The sequence below is a fragment of the Anomalospiza imberbis genome, chromosome 3 (assembly GCF_031753505.1).
Source record: "Anomalospiza imberbis isolate Cuckoo-Finch-1a 21T00152 chromosome 3, ASM3175350v1, whole genome shotgun sequence".
NCBI lineage: Eukaryota > Metazoa > Chordata > Aves > Passeriformes > Viduidae > Anomalospiza > Anomalospiza imberbis.
Window position 1 is genome coordinate 66,568,673 of NC_089683.1, and position 14,295 is coordinate 66,582,967.

Here is a 14,295-nt window from a genome sequence, read left to right on the forward strand (position 1 = left end):
AGTGTGGATGAACATAGTTAATGTCTAGACAGTGAGAAATCTTTATTTTTACCCATGTCTTTGTCCCTATTGCTAAAGTATTATGGAATTATAGAAAACCATTGATTGAAGGGTGCGTCTGGGAGCCATTTAGTCAAACTCCTACTCAAGCAGGAGCAGTTTACATCAGGTTGTTTAGATCTATGTCTATTTGAGTTTAAAGTGTCACCAAGCACTGTAGTTACCAAAATCCAAATCAGTCAACTCCCTCAGTACCTTTGCTCACATTGCAGCATGAGAAAATAGTAAGAGTGTTGGTAGCACAAGAGCCCTGAGAATGAAACTGCCTGGAGAGAGCACTGGCTGGTCTAGCAGCTTACAGATACCTAGAAGTGGGAGTCCTTTTCCCCAGGGCATCTTTTTTCCATGGCAAGCTTCTTCTGGTTATCTAAAGAGAGTAAGTCAGAAATAATGAAAGAATGCCTTCAGATGGGTGAGTGAGTTGAACTGAGAGATGAATGCTAGGACTGGCACAGGAGAGAAAGGAGAACCGTGTAGCTTGAAGTTGGGGAAAAGAAGAGGGAAGAAATGGTCCTCAAATTCTGTTTTTTTGCTTCAGCTACCCAATTTACTTCAGCAGAAGTATAAATGCATTAAATATTTTTTTGGTTTATACCTAATAACAACAAGCACTTTCTAAGATAAGTTTGCTTATCTTAGTGACAAAAAGTTAACATAGTTAAAACCACTAAGATTCATATTACATTAAAAAAAGAATATTTTATAAGATAAAATACTTTCTACTACCCTTGTCTAATAATGCTGTTGATTTTTATTTATGCTGTTTTGTGTTTTCTATGCTTTTCAGGGTAGCTGCTTCCAACGAGAAGTGGAGATTTCCTATTTGGCCAGAATGGAATGATGCAGATATCAATGCAGAAAAATGGGATGCTGGAAAAGCTGGAAAAGAAAAACCTGGAAAAGGTCAAATTTCAGTAAGTTGTGTGACACATATTATTTCCACTTCATTTTTTGTACTTGTATTTAATAGAGTATTTGTCACAACTTCAAAATAATGTGTTACTGATAAATATATTTATTTTCAATCATATATTTTCAATATGTTTAAATAGTTCCCTACTAAACTACAGTTATAAACTAGAAGTATGGTGCATTGTTTATTTGCTGCCTTTAAAATGAACAGTTAACATATCTGTGTGCATTAATGTGTGTACATTAATGGTTTTAAAAAAATACAACCCTCAAATCTATTTCATAGCATAACTAAAGATGGGGATGTGGGAGCAGCTGAACTGTTGTAGTATGTTAGGGCACTGACACACTCCTCAGGGCACTTCAGTTTCTGTGGACTCAAAAGGTTTGATGCATCCGTCTTTTTTATGGGAAAAATGGATGTTGAAGTACTTTCTTTTCAACACTGCAGTTTCTGGACATGTGAACCACTGCCTGCAGTTCTAGATGTGGAGAATGATTTAAGGGAATATTGTCATTTTGCAGAAAGTAAGCACCTGCCACATGTTGAAAAATTCCTGTTTTCCAACTTTGGAATGAATTAAAAATCTCATGGATTTTTACTCCTTCACACTGGTTATCATTGCAGAATGTATGGGTCTTCTACACAGAATAGTAGTAAACTTATTTCTTAAAAAAATTCTTAAACTCAGCATCTTAAATTGAAATTTAAAATGCATTAAATACCATGATTTATCACCTATTTTATATGCAAATTCTGCATTGTTAACATATTTCTTCTGAATGTGTCCTTGTGTACTATGTTTATGTTTCCATATATATTTCTAGATTACTTTTTTCTTATCCTAAGGTTGACTATATTATACTCCTATGGGGCCAACATATTGTTTTGAGAGAAGGTATACATTCTGTACTGAAGACTGTCATTAACTTGTCAAGTAAATAATTTTCCTTTGTGTCCTTCTCCTGTTCCTTTACCACTTTTGGTGTCTTTGGGCTGTACTCAGCACTTATCTAAAACTAATTTGTCAGGTCTACCAGACATTATTATTATCATAGATAAACTTCAAATTAACTATATATGAAAACATTCTATTTTAGCACAAGAGGTGTTCTGAGTTGTTTACTGGACTCTTCAGTTCTTCAGCTACAAGCTGTATGAAACATTGCTCCTTTTACATCTTTAAAGGAATTATATGCCAGTCACAGCAGATGAATTTACAAATCTAAATTATTTTGCAACGTGACCTCTTTTGATCCAAGCAGGTAGCCAGAATTCAACATTATATAGGTTATTTCAGTTGGAAACAAAATTAACAATGTCATCCACAATCTTAAAGTACACTTGGAACACAAATATAAACAGTCCTATTTTCTTGTGTGGGCAAAGAAATCAACCTGATCTCTTTCCTTGTCACACTGAAAGTCTTTTACCAACCACCTGTACACAAAGCCCACTTCTAGAGCTGTGCATTGTGTTGCTGAGATTATGTATTTGACCTTTCTTTGTCTCTTGTGCTCATTTCTTCCATGTCCTTCCTGTAGAACTTGTGGTTGAGCATGAACCCATAAGACTTGGCACTCGTCTCTTATAGCCTCCTTAAATAAAAGATAAGTTAAAACTTGATATTTTCAGCAAAGTATAACTAGACCTATAATACTCTTCTTCAAAGCATTTTTTGCACTAGTAAGCTGAATAAAGGTTTTACCTTTCCAGGTGTGGCTTTTTTTTTTTTTTTTTTACTCTGCATAATGTCATGTCATTCCCATCTACCTCCTTTCTCTGGTTTATCTAGTGTCTAAGAGCTAAACTTTCCTGTTATGCCATGAAGTCAGAGTTGGATGTCTCTGAAAGCAGAATATAAACTCCGTTAATACAGTTTTATGTGGTCCAGGCTTTAAGGAATTCTTTAGGCTTTCAGGAAAAAAAAAGTATTCCTAAAGCATTCCTTCCCTACCCTCCCTCCCAGCTTATCTTTTTTCCTTCAGGTACTGAAATAGCTTGTTGCAGATTATTATGTTGAAGGAACTTACATAATGAAAAAAACTAATTTAAAAATGTGGGGAAAAGGTTATTTGGGAGTCTTTGATTCATGTTTGTTTTTTATGCTTTTGTGATGTACTTTGTTTTGCCTTCTTTTAATCATTAAGAACTCAGAGTATCATAGATTTTTGTTCCCGGCAACTCTTTCTCTGGTCTGTAGAAGACAGAGTGCAGCATAGACTGTGAAACACTCACAAATGTATAATATGCCTAGAAGCTGTTGAAAATCTAGGCACAAATAAAAGACATTAACCATGTAACTGATTAACTTCTCAGTCAGCACAACCTGTATCAGAGTCATGTCCTCATCCACATTTTGCCAGTAAGTAAACAGATATCACATATCCTGTCGCCTTCTGTGCACATGGAGGATAAGCATCACTTCAAAAATGCAAGTTTGAAAACTGTATGAGCCTCTCTTTTTAATGGGCAAATGCAAGCTGTATAATTATAGCTCTCTTTGGATTCTATAGCAGTGCTAAATGCATGGAATGGGATTTTTTTGTGTCTTAATAATTGCTTTAGATATTTACTTTCAGTCTTCACCTTGAAAAGCTATGGAAATAAGTGAGTTAGAAAAAGTACATAGGAATAACTTGGTAGAAGAGTAACTGGCTTAACAATTTAAGCTTTTTTTGGAGATCTTTCTGAAAGGGGAAAAGAAAAAGAATAATTTCATATAGACCTCTTAGAAAAGGTGCAGACCATATAAACTTCTCTGGACACTGGAGGTGGCTTTTGTGGTGCATCTTCACCTTGGGCTTTGGACTCTTTTTGTTTAATTGTATATACTATTAGTTACTTTTTATGCTATTTTGCTCCTTAAGTGATTATCCTGTGAACAATATATTATTTTAAATCTCATGGAAGACACAATACTGTATCTTCTGTATCTACTGTATATTAAAAGTGGTCCATTTTCATTCATGCTTATTTTGTGTAGCCTGGGTTTGATGATCCTGAAGGGAAAATAAGGTTGCCGGCATCCTTAAAAGTGCATTCATGGAAACGTCCACAAGAGTTTTTAACGAAAGAGGTAAGAAACAAGCAAGGTCATGATGAAAAAACGCTAATTGCCTAACTTGTGAAAAGTAGAGTGAAATTAGCAGAGGAAGTTAGTTCAACAGGTAAAAGCCACTTGACCACTCAGTCAGTCCTGTCCTGGAGACCGGTGTACACGAGGGCTCAGTGACACGTGTGACAGCTCACCTGTGCTGCACACATGGCTGGGCCCTGGCGCTGGAAACCCTGGGCCCAGGGTGAGCTCACACAGCTGATGGTGATGGAGGAGCCTGCAGGCAGCTCCTGCTCCTTACTGGCAATTATATCACCTGCATCTCCTTGACTTTATGTAACCACAGCAGCAAGTTCTTCAACTTCCTTTCATTTACAGCAGAAATTGTGAGCAGAGTTATTTTCTTGTAAGAATATCCTTTCATAGCTCGAATTGTATCATAGGTCAGCAAAAGCAAAATGGATGGGATCTGCACAGAATGCTGTATAGATGAATCAGAGGCCTGCTTGATGCCACACAATATGGGTTTCTCAGTGTCTAAAAGGACATAAGATTACCTATGCTAATCCCATTCTTTACAGTTGCCTGTAATAATAGTATTCTCCATGATACTATACGGAATCTGAGATTTAATTATTAATTAAATTTATTAATGGTATAAGACCACCATGGACCAGCATTTCCTGGTACAAAACATCATGGTCGTGTATCCTCCCAGATCTGCTTCACTTTTTGACACCCATGTTCATTTGGAAGACAACTGGACAGAGAGATGCCTTTCTATTTTTATAGATTTCTTCTATTTCTCTATTCTCATTTAAAAATTACTGTCATGGCAGAAAATTTTCTGCATGTTTCACCTGAGCAGGTGTCTGAAGTATTCATATATGTCATGAAACTGTGAATTAACTTTACCAGAACTACATTACTTTTTTCCACTTCAACTATCATATTTTTCTGGGCTACACAGGGTACATGTCTTTGACAGTACTTGTCTGCTAGATAACCATAACATTTTTAAATTGTGCATAGCTGTTAATCAGTTTAATTTTAAAATTAATTGCAGAGAAAATAAACAGCCTCCCATTTCAAAGATTATTGTTCTCCAACACTGTTACTAATCTAAGGGTTTACATTATTTGCTTCAGATGAAATATTGAAGTTTTAAAGCACTTGGACCACCCAACTTTTTCAGGCTCGTCAGTTTTCCTTTTGTCAGCTTGTCAGTTACATTTTTTATTAAATAGACACTAAACAGATCTAAGTTTAATTTTTAATGGAGGGAGAGGGAGAGGTCAGAGGAGTAATTGACAAGACCAAAAGATTGGCTAGGAAACACTGCCAAAATGCATAAACTGAGTGGAGGTATCTGAAAGATGAGGGCAAGAGAGCTAGCGGCCCAGAAAGTCATGGAAACGTGTATCTGTATTAAAAATAGCTTTTAAAATCTATCTCTGGAGTACTATGAAGAAAGCATTTGTTTTCTTTAGGACCTGATTAAAACTTTGATGCTTCTTTTGGTCCAATATGTTTTGAATCAACAAGCAATGATTACCAGAGATTTTATATAAAAATTAATGTAAATGTCAAGCAATGAAAGGCTATTAAGATTTGACCATGAGCAAATAAATCCCTGTGAACCCTGGTGGGTGGCTAAGGGAATCTCAAAGTATAAGACAGTGTTATGACTATGATTTAAATGCAGAACTGCAAGTATCTTAAGAAATTGAGGGCATCTCAATTTACTTATGTGATTATTCAATTTCATGCTCTTTAAATATCCTAATAAAAATAATAATCATTGTTTAAGAATTCTGAACCTACATTTTAAGGAAGTTTTATTAAGAAATACCAAGCCATCTACAAAATGATTACTTCTAGTTTTCAAATGTGTAATGAATGTTTGCCAGATGTCCAACATTTGCATGGTCACTGCAGTTAAATGCTAATGTTAATTTAATTTTTTTCCAGATAATTTACTTATGGACTTAACTAATTTATTTTCTACTAGGTTCCTGTGGTAGTCCAAAATGAAACCTCATTTGACCTTGTTTCAGCAAATGAGCACATATTTTGCTCTGAGGTAGGTGGAAATACATTAATGTCCCTTTAAAAAAATTATTTCCTTTTTATCTTTCTTCAACTTTTTGAATTTCACTCCAAATTCCTACAAAGAAGAAATAAGTTGTGATAGTTTTTTTAAGTGGAAAATGAATGAAGGGGATAAAGTGGCAAGAAATTGTCTAGATTATTATAATTTATGTTTACCTTTTTTGGAATTTAAAAAATCAATGATGGTGAGAGGTTTGCCAAACTTTAAAAAAACAAAACAAAACAAAACAAAAAAAATATATATATATATGCAGTCTATGAACTAAGGTAATTACTACTGGATAATCTTGTATAGAGTAAATAAAGGCTATATTAGAAAGGATTTATATATTTTATTCAAACTTTCTGGAAGTTCTAGTGGGCCTGCATGTGTGTGCAAATGTCTGTGATCTAGACAGTCTTTTGCGTTTCTCCAGAATTGAATAAAGGTTTACTGAATTTCTGCAGGTCATGGGAAAATATAAACCAGGCATGAGTGCCTCACTGAATGTAATATTACTTAATAATTTCTATTTCATTCAGTATGTCAATGCAAATTCAAAATTCAGCAGCAGAGATAAAAGGGAGGAAACACCAGAAGACAGGTCTTATCAATTTTTAAGTCTGAAAAACCAGTAATTTATTTTAGGACATGTTTCTTAGAATGTCCATAGAACCACTAATTAATTTTAGGGCAAGTTTCTTGTAGTAAAAGCTTTCTTTCATTCCAGTATATATAAATCCTTGTAACAGTTGGCCATACTTTCACAAGTATTACCATACATCATAAATCTGCATATAATAAAAACACATGCATAAAACATTATTAGTTAAAGCTCTTATTTTAAGAATTAAAAATTTCTAAGTACATTTAATAATTTAGGATTTCCTTTACTGAGTACAAATAATGACTATTCAAGGGAATATTGACTTTTAGCAGCTGGCTTTTAAAAAGCAATTATACAAGTGACAACTCAGAAGTCCTGTAACATAATTTATTTTAAGATCGTATTTCTTAGTTTGTTAAATGATGAATACCTTTATTTATACTGTGCCTTTTCTTAGTTTCACAAAGTCTTGTGTTATTGTAGATAGGTATTGTAATGATTTTAAGATAAGTCGTAACAGTGAAATTAATTTTTCCAATGAACCATAGCTATATTTTTATGTCACTTTTTTATTTACATCAGGATCTGTTTTATTCTTTGATCATTATAACTTGACTTTTTTTTCAAAATGTTTACTTGAAAATAATTTTTTTCTATTTTTCTCTTGTTTTAGCTGATGAGATGGATTGTAAGTGAAATCTATGCTGTCTGGAGAATATATAACGAAAATTCCTTAAATAGTGAAACACCCACACTTTTTTGGAAACCTTGGGAACACATTTATGCCTTATGTAAAGCTAACAAGGAACATATACCACTGTACAATAAATTTGGAAAATATGTGTTGAAACTTTATTGGATGGTGAGTAGTTTCCTCCAACAATATAAAAATATGATGCAGCTAGCATGAGAAATTTTAATGATTACTGGACATACATTTTATTATTGAACATACATAGATTTTTAGGAGTAGAAAAACTGACAAATTATTGATTTGAATGCTTGGTAATTAAAATGCCTCTTACAGTTCATGTGATTTTTGTACAACTTGTGGCCTGATAAAAGTGTTATTACTTGCAAAGACAATATTTTTGTAGTTTTTTAGGTTTGATGCAAATGCTTAGTAGAGTCAGACATGTGGCCCACACCTCTGGTGTATTAGGCTAAATTTTTTTATATTTAAGTAATTCAGTTGGCTGACTTTACACAGCCATTTGTCTCTAAGTGTATTTAAAGATAGTTAGATATTTCCAGTGTGAGGACCATTTTCTGAAGAGGTACTGGTAAAACTGAAACATCCCAAGGATTTCTAAAGATAACAGATAATAATTTCTTAACACATTTGGCAGTCGACAGGGAACACTTAATTACATATTGAACCTCATTTTAATAAAGAAATAGTAACATAAAAAGAACTGACATGCAAAAGTTATCTAAGTTGTTGGAGTTATTTCAGTTACATTTGCCTTTTGGAAACAGAAAATGTCACAGCATGCTAAGACATATAACTAACCCTACTAAACTTCCAGTTGCTCAAAGTTGAAAACATTTTTGAGACAGTGAGTTGAAAACAAAAGCTTGAAAGTGACCTTCTCTGTAAGGGGAGCACTTACCTGATTTACATGCCTGTGCTTTTCTCACCCCTTACTACTGCCTTCACTTGTGGAATAACTTCTATTCATACAGAAATGAGTTGCATGAGTTTGAGAAGGCATAAATTGTGTTGTTCAAGTTCCTCAGCAGAAGACATTATTCTGTGTGTGAAGTTAATGCTGCAGATACTATGAAGTCATGTGGTAAAAGACTACATTTCAAAGCATATCCAAGAATTACCAGTGTGCTTAATTTTCTTTGTAATTTTTGTCACTTTTTGTTACACTCTTTGTCCTTTTTTTTTCTGTTTGGGCCTGTGTGTTTATTCCGTTTTTTTTCCCTCTGAGTATACAGCTGTATTTTACAGAAAGAAAAACAGGAAAAAAAAAGAGGGTCACCTGTTGGAAGATTAAACAAAATGTACAAACAAGGAAAGACAAATATCAGAAGAGGAGAAAGATATTTCATAGGAGAAAGTAGAAAATTAAATGAAAAAGGGCAAAAGGTGGAAGAATAATGAACTGATTTCACTAATGTTCTGCATTGAATCCTGAAGGCATTGTTGTGCACATCAAACCTGTGCATAATAATTTTTTCACATAATTGACACAATATATAAATTCTTTCCCGTGTTCTACTTTCAGTTTGCATTCCTGAGGTTTATTGAACTTGTTCCTGTAGTTATTTTTTTCTCACTTTTTTCCCTCTATAGACCTGCCCCACTTTTAAAATTTTTAAATTTTTTTTTTGTTTCTTTTCCTTTACTTATCAACTTGTTCTGTTCTCCCTAGTAAACTTCAGCAGTTATTGGAAGAGGAGATGAATATGTGATCATATTCCTGACTAGGTCCTTTGCAAATTAGGGAAGTTTAAATATTTTGTTCTGGTTGTCACAAAATGGTTCTTATCCTAAAAAATATTAGCTTCTTTTATGCTTTTTGAATATCTTTGACCTCTGCCCTGAATTTGTTTTCTCATTAGACCTATAGAATTCATAGCATTAATCAGCTGTCATTTCAGATTGAATCCATAGTTTAGTTACAAACAGAGAATAATAGCTTTTCACTCTCTGATAACACATGATGAGCACTTCAGTGATTTGGTCATTCTTCATCATTTTGTGGGTGAATTAACAGAAGTAATTGCTATTGGCCCACCTGTTTTCTATTGTATCTTCATCACTAGGACAGAGAGTTTTATTTGGAGAATGGTAGACCAGATTATTTTGTGGAATATTAGCTCAGTTTACTAATGAAGCATCTGGTATTGGAGATATCAGTACTTTCTCTTACCTGTTTGTTTCTTATCCTGGAAATACAGAAAATTTTTTTAAATTTTTTTTTTTTTTTTTTTTTTACATTTGATCATTTTGTGTTGTTTAGTATAGTGTTTTATAAAGTACTGTTGTAATGCTTAACAGGAGACTAACTGCCAGTCAATATCCCCAGGTAGTTTTTGGGAAGTAAGGGGGACTGTTTATATCACAAGTATTTTCCTGACTGATATCTAAAGAGACATTTAAAAAAGCTGCTATCTTAGTTAAGTCTTTTTTTTAATCATTAGTGTTTCTCAGGGCATCTGTCATGGCAACTGAAGAAACAGTACTGAATGCATGCACATGATGTACTACACATATGAGATGAAATATATTTGGAAATAGCAGCAATTAGATTAATCTCTGGAACAAATAAGTCAGAGCAGTAATAAAATGCTATGAATGCTGTTTCCATGTTTCTCATAGATTATGTGAGAACTTTTTTTAAAGCCATCTGTGATGTAAATGAAGTTACAGTAGAATTGGGTTCTTGGGAAAGCATTAAAAGTTCTGAAGTTCTCCTGCATACTCTTCACTTGCCAGTCCACAAACTAATTTTTTTCTTTCTGCTTTCCTCCCCTTCCCTGTCACAGGGGTGTTGGAGAAAGATCATTGTGGATGACACTATGCCGTTCAGTGAAGAAGAGAATTTATTATTACCAGCTACAACCTGCCAAAATGAACTTTGGCCAATGTTGCTGTCCAAAGCTATAATTAAGTTAGCAAATACTAGGTATGTTTTGTCATCTCACTATTGGTTTGTTTTGTGAAGTCACATGGTAACAGCAAAAGGTTGATTTAGTATACATAGGAAATATGTTTTGTAATGACAGTTATACACTTCCAAAAGCTGACACTGTAAATCAGTAAAACAAAATCTTCTATAGCTACAGAAGGCCCAGGGTTTCATTTTTAGATGAGTTTGTAATTTATTCACAGAAAACTTACAAAGAAACTGGAGTACTCTCATTATTTGCTTCATTTGTTTGACATTATTCCTGAAAACTTCACATGTGACTTTCTGCTAAACAGAAGTACCTGTGAACTATTAATGAAATTGTTATTGTGAGCCTTAACCAGTATTCACTCAAACAATATTAAAAGTAGAGTTTTGTGAGCTGTTTTTGATACCTTTGCTACGGTTGTGCTGTTGTGTACAGTGATCTAGTTCCCTAGAACTGACTGGAAAGGTAGAAGGTGGCCTATGATGCAGTAATTGACAATTATGGCTACAGGTTCCTATGGGATGAGGAATGAACACCAAGAATTTAAATGAATAAGTTTGAGAAAATAATTGAAAACACACATGTGGGTAATGAAGCTTTCCTGTTCTCATCCTATCAAGCTATGTTTGTCAGAAGAGTCATCTAAAGTATGTTGACACAGGCTAAGGAGTTGCCAAGAGGTGCCTGTTAGGAAACTCTGCAGGAATGTGATTGGCATACTGCATTTCTCCAGAGCACAAGGGTTAGCCATAAAAGTGCTGGCTTCTGCCTTGGTCCTCTCAGGAAACCTCTCCAGAGAGCAGCAGAATGTCAGTTTGAAAGAGTGAACTTTGCTAGAGTGGAAGTGAACCAGCTTGAAAGTGAGTGAACCAGCTAGAGTGAACCAGCTTGTTCAGAATAACCTGGGAGTTAGAGAAGCTGCTTAGGAAATGGAAGTTGTAGAATCATAACCCTCTTTTAGCACAAGGGATTTCAAACCCAATCTCCAACCCTGCAACTGTGTGCAAGTATGCATAGTATGCTTGCTAACAAAGTTGAAAAAAAATGCCATTGTACCAGAGGGAGCACTAAAATAATGGACTAAAATAATTTGACTTTGTAGGGGAGTAGTCAGCAGTGGTTTGGAAAACTCCTAAAATTGCAATTAATCACTTGTTTGTCATCAAACTATTCTGTGTATGATCTTATTCCTTATTACATTGTCTTATTACAGAAAGCAATGTAGACTACAAAGTTTACTGTAGTTGGTAACATTATAATTGTAATAAGTCTGCTTTGTCTTATAGTATACATGAAACTGGAAAAAGAGAGATGGAGGAATTTAGAGTTCTACAAACACTGACTGGATGGATGCCAGAAGTTATTCCTCTCCAGTAAGTTCTTTTATTTAACAATTTATGTATCAGTTGTTTAATATTTAATTCTATAAGGCATTATGAAAAATAAAGCTGAACCCTAAAAGTCCTTCACCATCAGTTTGGGAAAGTGAATGGTTTATAGTTCAGGTACTTGGGAAATATACCTTTGAGAAATGTAATTTTATTGTGTTTTTCTTTGTAAGTCTTACAGTTTCCTGTAAAGCTATTTATCATGCTGATGCCTGTTCTTTATAAAATTAATTTAACTAATATTAAACAGTGTGAGGTAAACAAGGTTAGAGAAATCTATGTTACATTTAGTATGCAGTTTTAAAATATCTGTTGGTAATAATAATTTTATATCTGAATATACCACAGGAAGCACATGTCATGAATTTGGAAGTAATCAATGTCAGCTAGTATGGTGTTTCCACCCTTTAAATTGTAACAGTTAACAGACTTCTAGTTTCAAGCAAAAATAGTGTTTCCTACCTACGATAATATTTTTCTTGTTTCCTGTGTGTTTTATGTTAATTTTGTATTTTTAAAGGAAGGCATTCTGACTTTTCAGCTTGACATTCTTTTTACTAAATTACCTGGATACTGATACTAAATATTTAGACTTTTCTTTTGAATTACACCCTTTTGCCTTTTGATATATACATTCAAATGAATATATAGATAACAAATAGTTATTGTTTATATATAATTTGTTTAGATAAAGTTGTTTGTTTATAACCATATTTTGCTAATAAATAATTTCAGTCAAATAATATTTTATTCCATTTTTCAGTAATTTTTATGTCTCAAGCTAGCTTGCGATTTAGGTTTTTGATATATTTGTGTCCTACAGTAGTGTGTATGTAGTTCATGGACTTAAAAATCTAAGTAGCCTAAATTTTATTTCTTTCTATAGTTACTTTTACAACTTCAACAGCAAAAAGCAGTATTCATTTACTACAAATACATTATATCATGGAATATGAGAATGTGAATACTACAGAGTCTTTGGAATAGTAGTATAAGATGACTTTAGCTCATTTTACAATCACTTAGTTTATTTTTTTAAAAAAAGTTGAATGCATTTAGTTTGCATGAAACTCATTCATGACTCTGAGATTATTTCTGGAATCACTGAGTTTCTGTGGAAAATCAACATGACTGCAACTGTTACATCATATCAGAAACTTGCCAGCTTGGAAGTACTTTTGAGAAGCTTTTTAATATACAGAGATAGAATCACAGTATTATATGGTGTAGTTGTAAAGTGGTCTGCAAGTTTCTCTGCCACAACTTGTATCTGCTAAAAATCTTGAAAAAGGATGCTTTATTTGCATGCATCTCTAACCACCATCTCTTTTTTATGGGTCTTTCCGTAAGCTGTTTCAACAAATATTTCTGATACCGAGTGTGTTCTAGCTACTAAAATAACCCAGTAGCATTTTGTAGAGTTGGACTGTCAGTTGTGGTATAGTGCTGTCTAAATGAAAATCACACTTTCTTCTTTTATTGGAAATATCCCTATATCTCCACAAATGACATACACATTTGTGTTTTCTCTTAAAGGCCTGAATACTTGGACAAAGTCTGGGGCTTCTTGAAAGAGATTGTGCCAGAATTCAAGTTGCCAGAGGAGAAGGCTCCAGAACTTGAGATTACTCAGGATGACACAAAACCTGAAGAGAGCAGAGACTCAGAGTTAAAAAATGAACTTTCATCTGTGAGTAAGCTGCCAGATACAGCTGAGAGAGGAGAGACAGCCAATAATGTTAGCAAAGGTCTGTAATTTTACATAGTCTAATCTTTGTAGGCCAAGCATAAATAAGGTTAACATAATCTCTGTTTCATATAAGTATATTTTGCATATATTGCCACATGCAACTCTGTGGGTTTGTTGTTTCACTGAACATGTTGCAATGATTTATATTCAAAATACTTTTGTTTTAGCTATAGATCTCATGAGAAGCAGTACTAGTCTTTTATTTTATAAAAATAGCTTCACTTTTTCTCTAAAGTCCGGTTCCTTGCAGAGAGATACCAATCAGAGAGGTTACAGTTTCTCCAAAGGCAACACTGCTCTGACCATCAATTAATTATACATTTCATGATGGGTGTTGTAAAGTGTGATTATCTGCAGAGTTATGACAAATATGTCCTAACATCTACCTGCATTTTTATTTATTGCAACTTTTATTTTATGCTATTAGGTATAGGCAGTCATTTTCTTTAAGAGCTGCTAATCCTACTTACATTTAAATTTAAAAAAATAGATTTAGAAACTTGTTTGTTCCAGTATATTATTTGTCATTATTTTTATTTGAGACTGTTTTCTTAGTTGCTGTTTTTAACTTGAAGGCATGGGTGCAATTTCACAACACTTCTCATGCCTTTGGAGAGTACAAATCACATGCTAAAATTTCTATTTCTTCCTAGATTTTTGGCAAAATCATTGACTTCCTTGCTTTGAATCCCAAATACTATGTCCCAATGTCTAAAGTGTTATGAAAGTCCTAGAAGTTACCTGGCTGAGGTAGTACTCTCTCTTCTTTGGAAATCCTGCTATCATTTTGACCC

The 14,295-nt window shown here is 33.7% G+C and overlaps 1 protein-coding gene across 1 annotated transcript in view; it reads left to right on the forward strand.

The window, feature by feature from the left end:
* The first annotated feature begins 836 nt into the window (after positions 1-836).
* Positions 837-14,295, forward strand: part of ADGB (androglobin) — an 85,612-nt gene continuing 72,153 nt past the window's right edge. The window contains exons 1-7 of the mRNA XM_068184889.1: positions 837-974; positions 3,960-4,052; positions 6,043-6,114; positions 7,404-7,592; positions 10,232-10,371; positions 11,650-11,736; positions 13,288-13,499. Of these exons, the coding sequence (XP_068040990.1) occupies positions 837-974; positions 3,960-4,052; positions 6,043-6,114; positions 7,404-7,592; positions 10,232-10,371; positions 11,650-11,736; positions 13,288-13,499 (931 nt within the window). The remainder of the gene's footprint in view (positions 975-3,959; positions 4,053-6,042; positions 6,115-7,403; positions 7,593-10,231; positions 10,372-11,649; positions 11,737-13,287; positions 13,500-14,295) is intronic.